Below are 21,074 nucleotides of genomic sequence, written 5' to 3'. Positions count from 1 at the left end.
TTAGAGGGTTACCCTGCCAATCTTAAAAAAAAAAAAAAACCAAAAAAACTAAAACTCTGTATCGTTTTAGAAATTCAATAGCAGATCCTATTTCAATTCACCTTCCTCCCTCCCTACCTCCTTTCTCCTTCCTTCCTTCCTTCCTTCCTTCCTTCCTTCCTTCCTTCCTTCCTTCCTTCCTTCCTTCCTTCCTTCCTTCCTTCCTTCCTTCTCTTTCTTTCTTTCTTTCTTTCTTTCTTTCTTTCTTTCTTTCTTTCTTTCTTTCTTTCTTTCTTTCTTTCTTTCTTTCTTTCTTTCTTCTCTCTCTCCGTCTCTCTCTCTCTCTCCCTCTCTCCTCTCTCTCTCTCTCTCTCTCCCTTCCTTTCTTTCTTTCTTTTTTGAGACGGAGTCTCGCTCTGTCACCCAGGCTGGAGTGCAGTGGCGTGATCTCGGCTCACTGCAACCTCTGCCTCTCGGGTTCACGCCATTCTCCTGCCTCAGCCTCCCAAGTAGCTGGGACCACAGGTGCCCGCCACTATGCCTGGCTAATTTTTTGTCTTTTTACTAGAGACAGGGTTTCACCGTGTTAACCAGGATGGTCTCGATCTCCTGACCTTGTGATCTGCCCACCTCAGCCTCCCAGAGTGCTGGGATTACAGGCGTGAGCCACCACGCTGGCCTGTGTTAATTTTTAAAAAAGGAATTGTCATTTTTCTAAAAACAATGCAGTCATTCAAGATAAGTGACTATAGAAGTGAACAAATCTATCAGCCCGACTCTTCCCTTAACAAAGCTGTGTTACCCGGGTGAGCATAGAGTGCCTTCGGACATGAAATCGCTGAAGGTAGAGGGCCCCAGGCAGCAGGTGATCTCCTGTTCATTAACTCTTTTGTTTGCTCGTGGCTGGATTTTATTTCGACCCACTAGCCTACTTTCCTCAGGTGCTGAGTTGTTCACCTGAGCTCCTCATTATCTTTTCTCCCTGCCAGGTCACATGGGGAGGTCCTTGCAGGCAGACATTTTTACTAGAATAGCAGCCATCAGTAGAAAAGCTATTCTCACTTCACAATTAATGTTTTTTTTAAAGCAAAATGTGCCCCTCCTCAAAGTTCCACTGGGAACCACAAGGAGGAACAAGGGGAAGCTTTTCCCTTGATGCCCAAGATAAGGAGCTTGCTATATTGTGCGGAAAATTGAGTTAGGCAAAGCGAGACAATTGGAACTAGGTCCTGCCCTAAGAAGGAAAGGAAATTAACCTTTGCCTGTCATAGCCTGGCCCAAGGTCACATTCAGTTGTGTTCTGATCAGGCAGCGGCTATTGCCTGAGCCGGAGAGATAAGATGTCAGTTCATAAAGACTGTCTTTGTGGAGGACAGATGCTACCGTGGCCAAGCTCTCCGCCACGTTCTTCTGCAGTGTGTAGTAGGGAAGGGCACATTTCTCACATACCTTCACCAGAGTATAATTTTCTGGGAGCAAAGCCAAGTGCTCCCACCTTTGGGTGCTGACCCAAGAAGAGATATTCTATGAACTTCTGCTCTTTGGTTGGGCAATCACCGAGAGTCCGTTGGGTGAGTACCAGGAGGAGGGTGGTTGAGATGGAGTCACCCTATTTATTTCATCACCGTCTACATTAAACAAAGGGTTTGTGTTTGCAATTCTCTTCTGATGAAATCCAGTGGCTCAAGAAAAGCCATCTGACTGAGGCCTGTTGTAACAGTTGATCCTCTGAGCCCCATTTGATCTTAATTTTACTCCAAGTTTGCTACATAGAACCTCAAAACTGGGCAGATGATAATGTTTGAACAAAACCCCATTCCTGCTTTTGATTCAAAGATAAGCCCTTTGAACTTGGCCATCTTAGGCAATTTTCTCGGCCATTGTAACAGGGTGTTTTGAAGACACTCCCTAGAGACATAACAAAGGGCTCTATTTTAATGTCATCCTTTATTCCAACTGTCTGGGCCATTCCGGTCAAGGAGTGCTGCTCTGTGCCAGCCTGGGAGTAGGCAGCATACAGAAGGAAGTGGGGACAAAGAAAGGCGAGGAGGAAGATGTAGTCTCCAAGGTCCAGGAGCTGGTAGGGATGTAAGATTCTTCATCAATAAGAAAGGTAGGAAGAGCTGAGGCTGGCTTTTCAATGTGAAAGCCAAATGGTGGGGTCATCTATTTTAAGGGTATCCTCCTTTCTTCTCTTCAGCAGATAGATCCCAAGCATGCAATTTCAGCTGCAGTAACCCAGATCCAAAATAAAAACTTCTACCTCCCATAGCAGTCCCTCTGTAAGCAGTCTGGCAGCTCTACAGCGTCTGGGATCCAGGATTCTCTGTCTTGCGCCACCATCCCTAGAGTATTGTTTTTGCCTACATGGCCCAATATGGCCCCATGCTTGTCACACAGGAAAAGGGAAATGGAGGGTGCACCATGGGAAGTTTACACAGCTCTTCCATTCACATCCCATTGGGCAGAACTTAGTCACATGGCCACACTTAATGGCAAGGGAAACTAGGAAATGGAGTTTTTTATTCTTGGCAACCATGGGTCCAGCTGAAATGTGTGGTTCTGCTGCTGGAGAAGAAGGAGAGAACTGACAAGGGGAGAGGAAGGACAGCCAGAGGTCTTTATACTTGCTATCACACTGTGTACAAAATGCCAACATGGGGATAAACACAGGCAGCCAACCAGAACAGGACTGTCAAAGAAGGCTTCCCAATCACCTACTGTCAGACATTTTAAAGGCCCAGTGGATGAGAGTCCACTTTCTTAAACCCCAGTTTCAGCTGGACCTGTATTTCCCCTTCTTTGTCAGGGTAACTGAATTTGGAGGTTGAGGTTTGATGAGCTACTCTAGATCTTTGCACTTAGCATCAAGTCAGGATATGGAAAATATTCCTGGAAGCATGAATTTAAAGCAAATAGAATTCTTCTCTTCTCAGTCTCGATTGTGCTCTTGCTCTCTTCTTTCTGCCTTCCCCTCCTGTCTGTTTAGGATTAAGGAGTTGTACGGTCCTAACATGTATACAGGTGCCCTTTCTGAAGCCGTGTTACCTTGTACTTGTAGAGCGCTTGCAGGCTTTGCACAAGCTGTCCTTCAGAGGGTTTCAGGGCAGGGGTCAGGGGAGGAGGGGTGGTACAGAGAGCTCTTATGTAATGTGGTAAACAAACAGCAAACGGGCGTTTCATTTTCCATTAGCCAGAGAGGCATTTTATTTCCACTAGAAATGGGAGCAGACATGAAAGCAATTAGTGTTAGTGGGTTTACAGTGACGTCCCTGGAGCCAGCAAAATCCTGGGGCCAGATGTCTGTACTTTACTGGTTCCTTGTTCCGAGAACATTCGTGGGTTCTTTCCACCCCTGCCCATCTCCACCTCCTGCCAAAAGGACCCAAAATATCACAGTTTGGAGAACATAATATTCCCTGAATAGAAGAGGCAGGAGGCCTGTTCTTTAGAGATAGAGGATGCTGCCTCAGAAGTTGAGGTGGGGAGGCCAAGAATGGAAGGAGAATCCTTGCCAGTGTCCCCAGATTCCTTCTGGCCCTGGAACCCTTCAAGCCACTGATGAGTTGAGGCCGGGGCTTGAAAGTGTCTCTCAGGAGTGGCAGTCTCTCAATCCCGTCGTGTATGCTGCTTTGTTCACTTTGTCTTCAACTCTGGCCCTATCCCACCCACGATACACATAGAGTGGGAAAGACGAAGGAGAAACAGCAGCAAAAATAGAAGCTGTGAATGTCCTCCCCTCCTCCTCTATGCTGGACTAATATGATCTAAGTTTCATTCTATCTCAAGCTTTACCATAGCCATGGTCACCAGCATGACCACCAAAGCCCTGGAATCTGCCACTTACGTGTTTTCTAATGTAGAGGTTCTCTTCCTGTGTAACCTCACATCTTCTTTCAAGGCCTCATATTGGATGATTTATCACTGGTCATCTCAATCTGTGCTGTCCCATTCAGAGCCACTAGCTGCTTGTTGGCTATCAGCACTTGAGCCAGTCCAAATTAAGATGTGCTGTAAATATAAAACATACACTGGATTTCGAATACTTCATTTGAAAGAGAAACGTTTATACTGATTACATGTTAATACAATTTTGGATATATTGGGTTAAGGAAAATATATTATTAAAATTAATTCCACCTGTTTTTTCCCCCTTAATTAACATAGCTCTTAGAAAATTTAGAACTATGCAGGTGGCTTGTATTTGCAGCTTGTATTTTTCTCCTATTGGGAAAATACTGGTCTATGTTATCTTTTAAAATATTTTAGTGCTTTTTTAAGTTATGGAAAATATTTAAATGACCTTTAAAAAACTTTCTAAAGCTTGAAAAGACTTCGAAAGACAAGAAGATGCTCTGCAAACCTTTATAAGAGGAAAGTTGGATAGCCAACAAAGAGATTTCCTAGCATTTGAGATAGAGTCTAGAAACTTAATCACCTTCAGGGACCAGGTAATGATGTAAGGTGAGATGGGGTTGAGGATAGACAACAGAGAATGGTGGGGCTTGTGGTGCACTGGGGAGAGAGGTACCCTATATAGAGACATTTAAATTCAAAAATTTTTAAACACTGGATGCCCCATAAAGCAATGGTGGAATTTGACCCAAAGGTGGAATTTGGCACAGAGGACTCTAGCATGTTATTCTTGGAACCTTTAAAAGCAAACTATTTTACATGGCAGATCCCATGAAAATTACTCATGCAGACAACTCAAACCAAGTTTTGTAAGTGAGAATTTCCTCTTTACATCTTGAAATGACATTACCTTAAATTTTGCACCCAAGTCTGCATGCAGGCTCCACTGTGTAGTTCACATGTTCTTTTGCTAAGAGCGCAGCTAACCTTTAACCCACACCGAGTTTCTGTTCTGGGAGATGCTGGGATAGTGTTGCCTCGTTTAGTTCTTGTAACACCCTTTTGAGGCTGGTGGTATCTCATTTTTATTGAGGCTCAAGGAAATGAAGCCACACACTTGGCCGTAGCAAGAAAGTGGCAGAACTGAGGTCCAAGCTCACATATTCCACATACTACAGTTGTAATCCAAAGCATTTACAAAACTTCATCATACACATTGTCTCACTTGATCCTTAGAAGAATTTTATGAAAGGCAGGAACCTTAGGCAAATTCCTCAGTCTTCCTGGCTGGCTGCAGTTTCCCTCAATTCTAAGAAGGGGCTGGACTAGATGACTGCTTGATGAGTCCACGGCTTTGTGACTTCCTAGTGCAAGAAAAGGCCAAGCCTGGGTCAGACTTGGACCCTTGGGACCCCTTAAATTGTTCCCCATCTCAGAATATTTTGCAAACTCTTTTCCGGTAATTTTCTATGTGCATTAAAATGATAGTCAATATTTTAGACATCACAGAAATATATTACAAGTTTCATTTAAAATTAGGCTGATTTCAAACTATTGTTGTTTACTTTTTTAACTTTTAAAAATATATAAACATTCATTTTGATATTAATATTTCATCTGTAACTTCCCACTTTTTTCCTGCCAAAAATGCCATGTATTCACAGAGTTGTACAACCATCTCCATAATCAATTTTAGAACATTTCATCACTCTAGAAATAAACCATATATCTGTTAGTAATCACTATTCCAACATCCTTCCACTGCAACCTTAGGCAACCACTAATTTTTCTGTTTGGATACATTTGCCTGTTCTAGAGATTTTATATAAATGAAACCATAAAATAAGTGGTCTTTTGTGAGACTTCTTTCACATGTCATAATATTTTCAAGGTTCATCCATGTTGCAGCGTGTATCAGTACTTCATTCCTTTTATGACTGAATATATTTCATCCTATGGCTATACAGTCCTGTAACAAATAACAATGTTTCAGTTAATGATGGACCATATATATAATGGTGGTCTCATAGTATTATAATTTTTAGTATACATTTTTACAGATACACAAGTACTTACCCCTGTGTTATAATTGCCTACAGTATTTAGTACAATAATGTGCTATACAGCTTTGTAGCCTAGGAGCAATAAGCTGTACCATATAGCCTAGGTATATGGTAAGCACATAAAAACCTACCATCAGGCTGGGCACAGTGGCTCATGCCTGTAATCCTGGCACTTTGGGAGGCCGAGGCAGGCGGATCACCTAAGGTCAGGAGTTTGAGACCAACCTGGCCAACATGGCGAAACCCCGTCTCTACTAAAAACACAAAAATTAGCCGGGTGTGGTGGTGCTTGCCTGTAATCCCAGCTACTCAGGAGGCTGAGGCGGGAGAATCGTTTGAACCCAGGAGGTAGAGGTTGCAGTGAGTTGAGATTGCACCACTGCGCTCCAACCTGGGCGACAGAGCGAGACTCCATCTCAAAAAACAAAAACATACACACGCAAAAAAAGTACAAAAAAACAAAACAAAGCAAAAAACCCTACCATTTAGGTTTGCGTAAGTACACTCTATAATGTTTGCACAGCAAAATCGCCTAATGATGCATATCGCAGAACATATTCCCATGAGAAAATGATGCATGACTGTACCACCTTTTGTTTATTTGTTCATCAGTTGATGGACGTTTCGGTGGTTTCCACCTTTTGGCTATAGTGAACAGTGCTACTATGAATATTTATGTACAAGTATTTGTTTGAGTACCTTTCTTCATTTCTTTTGGCTGTATACCTAGGATTGGCATTGCTGGGTCATATGGTCACTCTATGATTAACTTTTTGAGGAGCTGCCAGGATGTTTTTCAAAGTGGCTACACCATTGTACATTCTTATGAGCAGTGTTTGAGGGTTCCAATTACTCTACAACCATGCCAACACTTGTTATTTTCTGTCTTTTTTATTATAGTGATCCTAATGGGTATAAAGTAGCATCTTATTGTGGTTTAGATTTGCATTTCCCTAAAGACTAATGACGTTGAGCATCTTTTCATATGCTTATTGGCCATTTATATGCCCTCTTTGGAGAAATGTCCATTCAGATCCTGTCTCATTTTTTATTTGAGTTGTCTTCTTACTGAATTGTTAAGTTATTTACATGTTATAGATACCGTTTTTCTTCTCACATCTGTGATTTGCAAATATATTTTACCATTCAGTCGGTGGTTTTATATCTTCATGATGTCCTCTAAAGTACAGTGTTTTGTTTTGATGAAGTTCAAGTTATGTATATTATATATAGTCACTTGTCTTTTGGTATTATATCTAGAGAAGGCTTTGCCTAAACCCGAGATGTCAAAGTTTTACTCCTGTGTTTCCTTTGAAGAGTTTTATAGTTTTAGCGTTTACATTTAGGCTTTGATCCCTATTGAGTTAATTTTTGCCTATGATATGAGGTAGGCCTCCAACTTCATTTTTTTGCATGTGGATAGCCAGTTATTCTAGCACCACTTGTTAAAAAGACTATTCTTTTCCCATTGAATTTTTTTGACACTTTTGTTGAAAATCTGTTGATCATAAGATGAAATTTATTTCTAAACTCTTAATTCTTCTCATTGATCTATTTGTTCATCCTTATGCCAGTAGTACACCATTGTGATTACTGTAGCTTTGAGGTAAGTTTTGAAATCATGAAGTGTAAAAGTAGTTTTCCTGCTACTTTTAAAGAGGATACTCTTTCAAGATGATGTTTGCTATTCTGCCATCCTAGCATTTTCATGTGAATTGTAGGACCAGCTTGTGAATTTCTACATAAAAAGCAGCTGGAATTTTGGTAGCAGTTGTTTTGACTCTGTAGGTCAATTTGGATAATATTACTGTCTTGTCAATATTGGGTTTTCTGATCCATGGATACAGGATGTCATTCCAGTTATTAAGATCTTCTTTAATTTTTTTCAAATATATATTTTAATTTTCATAGTACACATTTTACACTTCTTAAATGTATTTCTAAGTATTCTGTTTGATACTGTTGTAAATGGACTTGTTTTCTGAATTCATATTCAGATTGTTCATTTTTCTGCAAAATTTTAAAGTAAATAGTGCCCCATTATCCATAAATACTTATATGACATTCCATCTGTAAATACCATAGCTAGAATCTCTAATTGATAAGGACTGGTTCCTTCCCTTTTTCCCTTTTTCTCTTCCCTTCCCTTCCCTTTCCACTACTGGACCCATGACAATTAACAAGAATTCCCTGCTCTCATCTACTATGCGGCTCAGATTCAGATATCCTGGATTATCTATAAAATGTCTTCTCGTGGTTGGTCTTCTGGAATAGGGATCCAAACAGGCCCACACCTTATACCTGGCAATTAGACCTTTCAAGTCTCCTCCATTTTCTAAGAGCCCCTCTTTTTTCCTTTTTGTGCTTTAAAGGTTTAAATTCATATTATTCAAGTGCAATGAGTCTGTCACCTCACATAGGCTAACATCTGTAGTCAGACATCCTCCTTAAATGGATCTCAGCTCTCCCGCACCTCACTTCATAGAAAGGAATTTGAAACATAGACTTATGGTCTTCATAAGGGTGTGATGCTGTTGTTGGCTCTCCAGGCACCTGTTGAGGGGAAGTAATCCTTGCTGAGGATACTGACAGAACATCATTGTTTCCTGTCCCCACCCCCTATACTTGAGAGTCAGTGACTAATAGTTACAAAGAATGGTGGAGAGGACTCTTGTGCCTCTTTCTTTAATAGGGTGGAGAACCAGTCTCTCCTACCCCACAGAACAGTTTGTCATTCAGGGCCTCCTGTGTTCCCTCGCCATCTTTACTCTCTAGTTACCCGATATGGTGTTCCCTCTGGTCTCCCAAGACTCCTCCCTCTTGCTTTAAAATGTTCATCTGCATGTGAGACATAAGTCTGTGACTAGGGTCAAAGCAGAGCTTAAAAGTGGAAAGATTCTCCCACTTTTATGTATTTTTCTATTGGCAGCACTTCATTCTGATGAAATGTGTGCTCTTTTGATCACTGTCTGCTTTCGAATTACTCCTAAATTAAATTGTTCTCAGGAGGAGTACGACATCCGAAATATCTTTTTATTGAGTATGACCAGTCACCAACCCATCAACACAGAGGTGCCTTGGAGCTGGAGTGGGATCTTGGTGGCTCCCGCTGTGGTAGCCACCAACTCTTCAAGTTGCTGGACTTTGGAGAGATAGGAAGGGTTCCTGGATAATGGAGACATATTCAGGCATCTCAGGGCAGTGGCTACTTACCAACTGATAAATAGATATCTTAACATTTATCCCACTTCCAATGTGACTGCCATTGTGTGCTGGCTGAATCCCTGCCCAGTCCTGCATGTCTTAATGTGTTGGCCTGCACTATGTCTATTTTAGAGCTTTTGCCATCCAGGAAGTCTTTACTTTCTCTTCAATGTATCAGGAAGCCAGAGACCTCTTTAAAAATAAAATAAAATCAGTATCCCCACAGTTTTATAGATTAAAACAGCTTCTCAGTGACTGTGTGACCACGTGGAGGATCTTAGGAGAAAGAAATGATGTACCGGCCTCCCCAAAAGGGAGCACCCCTCAGAGACATCAGGTCACCCTTCTCTTTCTCCTTGCTACTTTTGTTGAGGTAATTTACATGCAATAAAATGTACCTATTTTAAATGTTGTATAGCTTTGTGAGTTTTGGTAAATGTATATACCTGTGCAATGCCACTGCAATTTCAAGATATGGAAGTTTTCATCATTCCAGATAGTTGCCTGAGTTGACTTTTTGGTGCATTCTCTACCCTCCCAGGCTCAGCCTCTGTCCCAGTCCTGGTAACCACTGCTGTGCTTTCTGCCATGATAGCTCGCTTTGCCTATTTCACAATTGCAGATAAATGGAGTGCCTGCGTCCTTTTGCCTCTGGCTTCTTTTCACTCTGCATACCATTTCTGATATTTCTCCATATTGTTTGCAGGTCTCAGTCGTTCATTTATCTTTACTGCTGAGTAGTATTCTATTTTATGAAGGTATCACGATTTATTTATCTATTCAGCTGCTGTTGGATGTTGAGTCGTTGCCAGTTTCTGGCAATTGTAAATACAACTGCAAGGAACATTCACATTTGGTTCTTTTGTGTAGATATATGTTTTCATTTCTGTCTCGTAAATTTCTAGGAGTGGAATTGCTGAGCTTTAGAGTAAGCCTTTGTTTTGCTTTATTAACAATCTGCCTTGCTGGGCGCCATGGCTTGCACCTATAATCCCAGCACTTTGGGAGGCCAATCACTTGAGTCCAGGAGTTCGAGACCAGCCTGGGGAACATGGAAAAACTCTGTTTCTACACCCTCCCCACCCCCGCCATCCCCACATTAATCCAGGCATGGTGGTATGTTTCTGGAAGCTGAGGTGAGAGAATCACCTGAGTCCAGGAGGTCAAGGCTGAAGTGAGCTTTGATCACGCCACTGCACTCCAGCCTGGGTGACATAGTGAGACCCTGTCTCAGGACAAAACAAAAAAAACCCATTTTCCAAAGTGGTAAAGTGCTTGTCTAGCACCTGCCTTTTAAATGCCCAGTGTTACTGTAACTGGCTTATGATTTGTGCCAGAAGAAATAACAATAATGAGTCAAATCAACTGGTATCTGTGGCACCCTTGTCGATAGAGAGCTTTCAAAAGCAGCTGAGTCCTTGGATGTCCCCCCCTACCTCCTCTTCTGGGATGCTGCCTCGTGGTGGCCACTGGCTGGCCTGAGCCCTGACCTGCAGGAAAGTGGAGTTGCCGTTTATTGAGAAGACCAGGAGGCTGAGCAGGCAGCAGTGAGGTGCTGATGGCTCAACAGAGCCCCTCTGCCTGCAGGCAGCTGGGATCCTAAATTACCTCCTTTCTGAGTCCAGGAAAGCCCATTAATCAAAACTAAACACCCGATGTGAGCTTCTTGGATGCTGCATTTGAGCACTGGGGTGCACATTCTGGGTTAAATATACAAAATAGGTGTTTAAGGACAGAGGAGCAATTTTTTTTAGAAACAATGTTTTATTTAGGTATATTTACATACTGTGAAATAAGCAGATAGTAAGTGTATACGTTAATGAGCTTTACTAAATACATACACTCAAATCACCACCAATCAAGATTTGGAACATTTCAAAAGGATAAACTTGAAATGGAGGTCCTACTTGGTCTTGTATAAGCATTTTCCTGATCCCTGCTAAGGAAGTGAGCCTCGTGACAGATCCAAGTTAGGTGTCTGTGAATGCTGTTAACAGTAACAACTGACTAATATGTGCAAGGCATGTATATACCTGATCTCATTTTATCCTGAGAACAGCCCTAGGAGGTAATAGTTCTCACTGCCATTTTGAAGATGAGGAAGCCGAGGCCCAGAGCAGTCACTGACGTAGTACATAACATAATCTGTGGCATAGTGCAGTAACTGACATGAAACAGCTCGTGCTGGCAGCCCCCGGAGTCAAACCCAGCAGCAGAGGCTCCAGGCTTGCCCTTTCCCCTCTACGCAGCTTCCCAGACTTCCTTCTGCAATAGCAGTTAAGGACAGGGGAAGCAAGACGCATACTTTGGAAGATAGAGGGAGTATCTGGGGATGTGGCCTGTAGTCGGAAATGTCTTCTTTTAAAAATTAATGCAAAATTTGTTTTCAGTTCCAAATGTGCCAGTGTTTATTTTCATATAAAATGTGTTACACTTACAAAGGTTTGCCCCTGCCCCCATTCAAATTGTTAGTAATAGAATGTGCCAGGATAATGCCACGTGGGCTGTGTGTTATTCCTGGTATGCCCACTGCAAGACACCACCATCTTCTGCTCATTCCTAAGACTGACTTGGTATTTGGCCAAATATTTGTCCTATTCCCCGCCCTGCTCACCTGTTTTGCATCGGCTTCTAATGTGGAAGCAGGTGGAGGCAAATGTCTGCCCTCCCAGGTGGTAGCAGGGCCTTCTGTTCTCCCCAGTGGGCCAGCCCCTGGATTTTATGATGCAAGGCTGGGCCTCCACCCTTCCAGGTTATGGCAGAGGCTGCCCCAGAGATGATAGAGGGCCTAGAGGTGAAAGAGGAAGTGAAAAGTGAAGATGCAGATCACTTTCTCACGGCAGGCCCCAGTCCTCAAATGGAGAGACAAGGGGCCTGAGCTGGACACTGCTTTTCATTTTGAGGGTGGCTTCACATTTGGATCTTTTGTGTAGACATAGGTTTCATTTCTCTTTGGTAAATTTCTAGGAGTGGAATTGCTGGGCTTTAGAGTAAGACTTTGTTTCACTTTACTAAAAATCTGTCTTGCTGGGCGCCATGGCTTGCACCTGTAATCCCAGCACTTTGGGAGGCCAAGGCAGGCCAATCAGTCCAGGAGTTCAAGACCACTGTGGGCGCCCACAGTGGGTCTGCTTCTGCTCTGGGTGCTCTTGTGCCTTCTCTGAGCACTGTCTCCAACATCTGGCCTCTCTGTGGCTCCGAAGGTGCCAATCACTGCACACCTGTGATTGCCACCACTCAGGAAGCCCTACCTTCCTCCTGGGAAGTAAATACCCCTTCCTCTGACTTGAAACATCCCCAGGTATATGAGTTTCCTTTGCTGTTGTAACAAATTGTCACAGATGTAGTGGCTTAAAACAGTATAGATTATTCTCTTCACAGTTGTAGAGGTAGAAAGTCTAAACTCAGTGTGCTGGCAGGGCTGTGTTCTTGCTGGAAGCTTCTGGAAAGAATCCATACCCTTGTCTTTTCCAGCTTCTAGAAGCTGCCTTGGCTCATTACCCCTTTCTCAAGTCCCTCCCACCTCTTGCTTCCAGGGCACATCTCCTATGACCCATTCTGATCTCTTGCCTCCTTGTAAGGGTGGTACGCTTACATCCCACCCACCTGGTTAATCCAGGATAATCCTCTAGCTCATGATCCTTAACTTCATCCCACCTACAGTCTCTTTTGCCATTCTATAAGAAAACATTCGCAGGCTCTAGGGATCAGGATGTTGACATTCAGTCTGCCACACAGGGGTACTCAGAATCCTTGGCACCAGCTCCTAGGAAAAGGCCACCTGCCCTGTAGGTGATGATGTTATGGGCACAGCTCTCTGTGACTCAGTGTGGCACTCACTTCAAGAGGTGCACTGGAAAGCACATGGCCCCTCAGACCCAAGTTCAAATCCTGACCCAATTATTAGCTCTGTTGACCTGGCACAGATTAAATATGCTATCTCAGAGCCTCCATTTTCTGATCCATAAGATGGAGGTAGAGATCTGCAGGGAAGATTGAAGATAAAGCATCTAGTACTGTTGCTGGCAAATAGTAGGTGCTCAGCAAATGATGGCTATAGTTGTTTGGAGGATTTCTAGTGAGCTACATAGAAGCAGAAGTGACACTGTTTCTCAGCTTAGTTTGCATGGGTAATTACATGGTTACTAAAAACAAACAAATGAAACATGTAAATGCTGTTCCCCAGGCCTCCAAATTCTAAAACCCAGAGCTACAGGTTTGGAAAGGGCAGATGACAGTGACCTGCAAGGATGACATTCCTACATCCCCGTCTGCCTGCCTTCTGCTCGTCCCAGGCTCAGATCCCCCATGGAGTGAACAAAGCACAGCTAGACTAGAATTGCGCCAGTGCCCTGGACCGGGGCTACCACGGCCTGAGTGGGACTCTCAGAGGCAGGTCCTCAGCTTCTGTGCTCATGGCTGGGAACTAACTGGTGCACGGTGGAGTGGCCGTAGCGTTGATGCCAAGGAAATTTCTTCAGTGGGAACAAAGACCAGGGAACTCATAAAGCCTCTGGGCTCTTTATCTCAAGTGGAAAGGGGCTAACATTTCTGACTGAGTACTCGCAGCCAGTTACTTTACATAAGTTATCTTGATTTGATCCATCAGGATATTGCTGTCTACATTTTACTGATGAGGAAGCTGGAGCACCAAGAGCTTAACTCCCTTATCTGAGCTCACACAGCTAGGAAGGGTCTGGCATCTGTCCAACCAGCCTATGACACAGCAGTATCTGAATTTCTGGCTAATTTACAAATCTCTATTGTATTGCAAGAAAGGAAAAACAAGATTCCCTTATCAGAGGCAAGGCAATGATATATGAGTTTTATCGGGTGGTTTATAGGCTCTTTATCATGGATCCAGTGCCTCTTGGGAGACGGCCATGCCAAGGCCATGGCTGTCATGCTGATGGATGTGCCATTCCTTGTTTAATCCAGCCTGCCCTTCTCTCCTGAAACTTTAGCCCCCATTTCCAATCTAAGGTACATTGTAAGGGCATTTTTCTTCATTTTTAAATACAAATTTTAATTTTATCTATGTATTTTTGAACTGGCAATGTAGTTACCTTGTTCAAAATTAAAATAAGCCTGGGCAACATAGCAAAGCCACAGTCTCTACGAGAAAAAAGAAAAACCCAGCCAGGCACAGTGGCTCACACCTGTAATCCCAACACTTTGAGAGGCTAAAGTGGGGGGATTCCTTGAGGCCAAGAGTTCAAGACCAGCCAGGGAAACACAGTGAGACCATAGCCTATCTCTACAAAAATTTTTAAAAATTAGCCAGGTATGAAAGGCCGGGCATGGTGGCTCATGCCTGTAATCCCAGCACTTTGGGAGGCCCAGGTGGGTGGATCACTTGAGGCCAGGAGTTCAAGACCAGCCTGGCCAATATGGTGAAACCCCATCTCTACTAAAAATACAAAAATTAGCCAGGCATGGTGGCGTGCACCTGTAATCCCAGCTACTCGGGAAGCTGAGGCAGGAGAATCACTTGAACCCAGGAGGTGGAGGTTGCAGTGAGCTGAGATCACACCACTGCACTCCAGCCTGAGTAACAGAGCGAGACCGTCTCAAAAAAAAAAAAAAAAAAAATTGCCAGGTATGGTAGCATGCACCTGTAGTCCCAGTTGCTTGGGAGGCTGAGGCAGAAGAATTGCTTGGGCCCAGGAGTTTGAGGCTGCAGTGAGCTATGATCCCCTCACGGCACTCCAGCCTGGGCAAAAGAGCAAGACCCCATCTCAAAAAAAAAAAAAAAAAAAAAATTCAAAGAGTACAAAAGCAGATATGCTGCAAAGCTCCTTCCATCCTCCTCCCCAAGACACCCATTCTCCTGCCCAGAGACCACCGAAGTTATCAGTGTTCCTTCCGAGAGATATTTTACATAAATGCAAGCAAATGTGTATTTATTCTTTTTTTCTGTACAGATGAGAGTGCACCATGCACATTCTTCTGCGTCTTGCCCGTTTTGTCTAACTTGTTATATAATACATGAAGAGCTTTCTCATTTTTTCATGTGAAGCACAAATTTTATATAAAATTATGAAAAAGATAATGTGTGACTAAGAACAAGGTACATGTTTTTAAGTGATTTTTTTAAAAAAATTAAAAACTCAAGCACTGGTTGGCACTATTGAAAAGAAATGTTTCAGCGAGTTTTGTTATCACCAGACTTGAGAAATGAGAGGAGGAGACTCTGTTTTCAGGAACCCCTGTTATATACCCTGATGGAGAGCTCTGCAGAGCTGCCCTGTTGCTGTGACTACAGGGTCTCTCTGGACTGGTCCATGGCCCTTTCTACAAGGATGGCAAGCAGGGGAAGGGGCATGACTACAAAGGCTTTTGTCACATCTTCTCACTTCTTTTCCTTTCCTTTCCTTTCCTTTCTTTTCCTTTCCTTTCCTTTCCTTTCCTTTCCTTTCCTTTCCTTTCCTTTCCTTTCCTTTCCCTTTCTTTCTTTCTTTCTTTCCTTCCTTCCTTCCTTCCTTCCTTCCTTCCTTCTTTCTTTTTTGTTGTTGTTGTTGTTTTTAAGATGGGGTCCCGCTCTGTTACTCAAGCTAGAGTGCAGTGGGCGATGCAACCTCCGTCTCCCAGGTTCAAGTGATTCTTCTCCCTCAGCCTCCTGAGTAGCTGGGATTACAGGCATGCACTAGCACGCTCAGCTAATTTTTATATTTTTAGTAGAAACAGAGTTTCACCATGTTGCCCAGGCTGGTCTTGAAATCCTGACCTCAAGTAATGCACCCACCTTGGCCTCCCAGAGTGCTGGGATTACAGGCATGAGTCACCACACCCAGCCCTTTTTCTTTTTTAGATAAGATCTCACTCTGTTGCCCAGGGTGGAATGCAGTGGCACAGTCATAGCTCACTGCAACCTTGAAGTTCTGGGCTTAAGCAATCCTCCTGCCTCGGCCTCCCAAGTGGCTGGGGTTACAGGCACATGCCACAATGCCTGGCTAATTTTTATTTTATTTTATTTTATTTTTTGTAGGGACAGCATCTTGCTATGTTGCCCAGGCTGGACTCAAACTCCTGGCCTCAAGCGATCCTCTCACCTTGTCCTCTTAACATGCTGGGATTATAGGTGCGAGTCATTGCACCTAGCCCTTCTTACTTTTCTTCTCTAGAAATCTTCCTGACTTCTTTGTTTCTATCTACCCAGCTCATCTGCTTATCCCGTCTCTCCCAGTATGAAATGACAAGAGTCAGTTATCTGAGAGGATCAGCAGCAGCAGCTACAGGCCAGCTCCGGCAGGCTCTCTCTCCATCAGGGTACAGCAACAGGGTCTGCTGAAGACAGTCTCCTCCTCTCTCATTTCTCCCGTGTGGTGATACAAAAACTTGCTGAAGTATTTGAAATACCAAAACTCTTTTCAATACTGCCAACCAGTGCTTGAGTTTTTAAATTAAAAAAAGATAATTAAAAACAGCTTTTTATTTTTTGGTGGGGGAGTTGTTACCTATTCAATACACACTGACCAGAGGAAACAGGTTTTCTGGTTTTTTTTTTTTTTTTTTTTTTTTTTCTTGAGACAGGGTCTGACTCTTTCACCCAGGCTGGAGTGCCGTGCAACCTCAGCCTCCCGCACTCAAGTGATTCTCCTGTGTCAGCCTCCCAAGTAGCTGGGACCACAGGTGCACACCACCACACCTGGCTAATTTTTGTATTTTTTTAGTAGAGGTGCCATCTTGTTATGTCACCCAGGCTGGTCTTGAACTGCTGGGCCAAGGGATCCATCCATCTCAGCCTCCTGAGCTGGGATTATGGGCATGAGCCAACCGCACCCAGCCTAGGAAGCAGCTCTTAGCGCGGCAAGAGGAGTCGGACTGTCTCGTCGTGTCCACCAGAGTAGTCCCTGGTCTACAAATTTCAGAACCTTGAGTAGTTCCCTGTTATGCCATGGGCAGGCCTGTTCACCAACTGTCTACTACAAGTAACTGTTTATCAACTGTTTTAAAGAAATAACCCACAACAGCCATTGGTAACAACAACATTATGACCATCGGTAGAATTGATTGAACATGGACTATGTCCCAGACTCTGTGCTAAGCTCTCAGGATGGTTCTCACCACTCCAATGAAGTTGGTACCCTTATTATCCCCATTTAACAGATGAGGAAATTGAGGATTAGGGAAATTAAGTTATTTGTCCAAATACGTGGTAGAGCTTTGAGGTCAGACTCAGCCCTTGGTCTGGCTCCCCTGCTGGCATCCTTTCCCAGTATTCTCTACTGAAGCTTTCTTTTTTCTTTTTGAAAAGAAAAAAGGGAGTTATTACCTATTCAATTGATATGGACTCTACAAAACAGTACACTGTTTTCCTTGGCCAATTTCTTTTTTTTTTGAGATGGAGTCTCACTCTGTCACCCAGGCTGAAGTGCAGTGGCACAATCTCGGCTCACTGCAACCTCCACCTCCCAGGTTCAAGCGATTCTCCTGCCTCAGCCTCCCGAGTAACTGGGATTATGGGTGCCCACCACCGCGCCTAGCTAATTTTTGTATTTTTAGTAGAGACGGGGTTTTGCCACGTTGGCCAGGCTAGTTTTGAATGGCCAATTTCTTAAATAATGTATAGTTATTTTGCTAGCTAGCTAGCACCGTCAGATAGTTCCAGCCAGGATTACTGGAATTGAAGTCCATTTCTCACCTTCTGCTTTCACCCAAACAAAAAAATCTAATGTTCACCATCCACTGTGAAATAACCAATCATATCCTTGAAAATAAGTGTCCTATGAAACTTTCCTTCTCTGGGCTTCTTTCTTCCTTTCCCTGTTATGCTAACTTCAAGCAAAAAAGGTTTATTGAAGATGGTCATTGTGCTGGGCCAGTGGGGGACACCAAGAAATAGGTATGATTCCTGGTTGTGCTCAAGGGTTTCAGCAGCTGGTTAAAAAGAGCTGAGCTAGCGTTTATTCGGCACTTCCTGTGCCAGTCACTGTGCTAAGTAACCTGCGTGCATTGCCTCATGTAATCCTCACAACAACCTTTTGAGATTGATACTTTTATTTTCCTTCCTTTCTTCTTTCTTTCTTTCCTTCCTTCCTTCCTTCCTTCCTTCCTTCCTTCCTTCCTTCCTTCCTTCCTTCCTCCCTCCCTCCCTCCCTCCCTCCCTTCCTTCTTTTTTTTTTTTGACAGGGTCTCGCTGTGTCACCAGGCTGGAGTATAGGGGTGCTAGCACGGCTCACTACACACTACAGCCTCAAACTCCTAGGCTGAAGCAATCCTCCTGCCTCAGCCTCCCTAGTCGCTGGACTACAGGCATACACCACCACATCTGGCTAATTTTTAAATTTTTTGGTAGAGATGAGGTTTTGCTGTGTTGCCCAGGTTGGTCTCAAACTCCTGGGCTCAAGGAATCCTCCCAACTCAGCTTCCAGAGCTGCTAGGACTATAGGTGCATGCCACAGCACCTGGCTATCTTTTGTATTTTTGTAGAGACAGGGTCTCACTGTGTTGCCCAGGTGGGTCTCAAACTCCTGGGTTCAAGTGATCTTCCTGCCTTGGCCTCCCAAAGTGCTGGGATTACAGGCCTGAACCACCATGCCTAGCCCCTATTTTATATAAGCAACAACAACAATAAAGTGGAAGCCCGGAAGGTTTGGAGGAACTACCGCACTGTAATAGAGTTCACAAGTGGTTGGGGACCTCAATATTCCACAGGAAAATATGCCTAAGAGTTCCAGATGTCATATGATTAAGGCTCGGAAAGTCATAACTGGCTCAGGCAGCAAGTATTAGAGAAGGAGAGATAACCCAAGGCTTGGGGTCCTCACAGGGGGGATGTCCCAGAGGAGGTGGGACTTAAGTTGGACCTTGGAGAAGAGTGGCACAATGGGGACTGGAGAGGCAGGGAGCAAAGAAGGGAAGGTGGGAATGTGCATGGGGGCCTGAACCTGTTTGAACTTGATGACTGAGTAGAGGAAATGCAGGGGGTCCTTTTGGAGAGGTAAACCATGGTTGACATGGGAAAGTAAAAACTGCATATCATGGGCAATGGCAAAGATTAAGTTCTAAACAGGAGGGGTGTGCATGTGTGTGTGTGTGTGTGTGTGTCAGTATTGGGAAAAGATTAATAATATGGTAGTTTGGAAAGGGGTGTTAGTTTTTTTGATTATTATACTTTAAGTTCTAGGGTACATGTGCAGAATGTACAGGTTTGTTACATAGGTATACGTGTGCCATGTTGGTTTGCTGCACCCATCAACTCATCATTTACATTAGGTATTTCTTCTAATGCTATCCCTCCCCCAGCCCCCCACCCCCCTACAGGCCCCAGTGTGTAATGTTCCCTGCCCTGTGTCCACATGTTCTCATTGTTCAGCTCCCACCTATGAGTGAGAACATGTGGTGTTTGGTTTTCTGTCCTTGTGATAGTTTGCTCAGAATGATGGTTTCCAGCTTCATCCATGTCCCTGCAAAGGACATGAACTCATCCTTCTTTATGGCTGCATAGTATTCCATGGTGTATATGTGTCACATTTTCTTAATCCAGTCTATCATTGATGGACATTTGGGTTGGTTCCAAGACCTTGCTATTGTGAATAGTGCCTCAATAAACATATGTGTCCAAGTGTCTTTATACTAGCATGATTTATAATCCTTTGGGTATATACTCTGTAATGGGTTCACTGGATCAGATGGTTTTTCTAGTTCTAGATCCTTGAGGAATTGCCACACTGTCTTCCACAATGGTTGAACTAATTTACACCCCCACTAACAGTGTAAAAGCATTCCTGTTTCTCCACATCCTCTCCAGCATTTGTTGTTTCCCGACTTTTTAATGATCACCATTCTAACTGACGTGAGATGGTATCTCATTGTGGTTTTGATTTGCATTTATCTGATGACCAGTGATGATGAGCATTTTTTCATATGTCTGTTGCCTGCATAAATGTCTTCTTTTGAGAAGTGTCTGTTCATGTCTTTTGCCCACTTTTTGATGGGGTAGTTTGTTTTTTTTCTTGTAAATTTGTTTAAGTTATTTGTAGATTCTGGCTATTAGCCCTTTGTCAAATGGATAAATTGCAAAAATTTTCTCCCATTCTGTAGGTTGCCTGTTCACTCTGATGATAGTTTCTTTTGCTGTGCAGAAGCTCTTTATTTAATTGGATCCCATTTGTCTTTTTGGCTTTTGTTGCCATTGCTTTTGGTGTTTTAGTCATGAAGTCTTTGCCCATGCCTATGTCCTGAATGGTATTGCCTAGGTTTTCTTCTAGGGTTTTTGTGGTTTTAGGTCTTACATTTAAGTCTTTAATCCGTCTTGAGTTAATTTTTGCATAAGGTGTAAGGAAGAGATCCAGTTTTAGCTTTCTACATTGACTAGCCAGTTTTCCCAGCACCATTTATTAAATAGGGAATTCTTTCCCCATTGCTTGTTTTTGTCAGATTTATCAAAGATCAGATAGTTGTAGATGTGTGGTGTTATTTCTGAGGCATCTGTTCTGTCCATTGGGCTATATACCTGTTTTGGTACCAGTACCATGCTGTTTTGGTTACTGTAGCCTTGTAGTATATTTGAAGTCAGGTAGCGTGATGCCTCCAGCTTTGTTCTTTTTGCTTAGGATTGTCTTGGCTATGCGGGCTCTTTTTTGGTTTCATATGAACTTTAAAGTAGTTTTTTCCAATTCTGTGAAGAAAGTCATTGGTAACTTGATGGAGATAGCATTGAATCTATGAATTCCCTTGAGTAGTATGGCCATTTTCACGATATTGATTTTTCCTATCCAAGAGCTTGGAATGGTCTTCCATTTGTTTGTGTCCTCTTTTATTTCATTGAGCAGTGGTTTGTAGTTCTCCTTGAAGAGGTTCTTCACATCCCTTGTAAGTTGGACTCCTAGATATTTTATTCTCTTTGTAGTAATTATGAATGGGAGTTTACCCATGATTTAGCTCTCTGTTTGTCTGTAATTGTTGTATAGGAATGCTTGTCATTTTTGCACACTGATTTTGTATCCTGAGACTTTGCTGAAGTTGCTT

General features: G+C 43.2%; 1 protein-coding gene across 3 annotated transcripts in view; it reads left to right on the top strand.

The window, feature by feature from the left end:
• GFOD1 (glucose-fructose oxidoreductase domain containing 1) overlaps positions 1 to 21,074 on the top strand; it is a 127,590-nt gene that overhangs the window by 80,135 nt on the left and 26,381 nt on the right. The window contains exon 1 of one of the 3 annotated variants that reach the window (XM_025382259.1): positions 1,327 to 1,554. The exons of the other annotated variants lie outside the window; for them this stretch is intronic. Coding sequence (XP_025238044.1) covers positions 1,506 to 1,554 — 49 coding nt within the window. The 5' untranslated portion in view covers positions 1,327 to 1,505. Of the gene's footprint in view, positions 1 to 1,326; positions 1,555 to 21,074 lie in introns of those variants that run through there. 3 annotated transcript variants of the gene reach the window in all.

This window comes from Theropithecus gelada, chromosome 4 (genome assembly GCF_003255815.1).
Source record: "Theropithecus gelada isolate Dixy chromosome 4, Tgel_1.0, whole genome shotgun sequence".
Taxonomy (NCBI): domain Eukaryota; kingdom Metazoa; phylum Chordata; class Mammalia; order Primates; family Cercopithecidae; genus Theropithecus; species Theropithecus gelada.
Note: the sequence above shows the minus strand (reverse complement) of the source record. Positions and strands in the feature narration are given on the sequence as shown.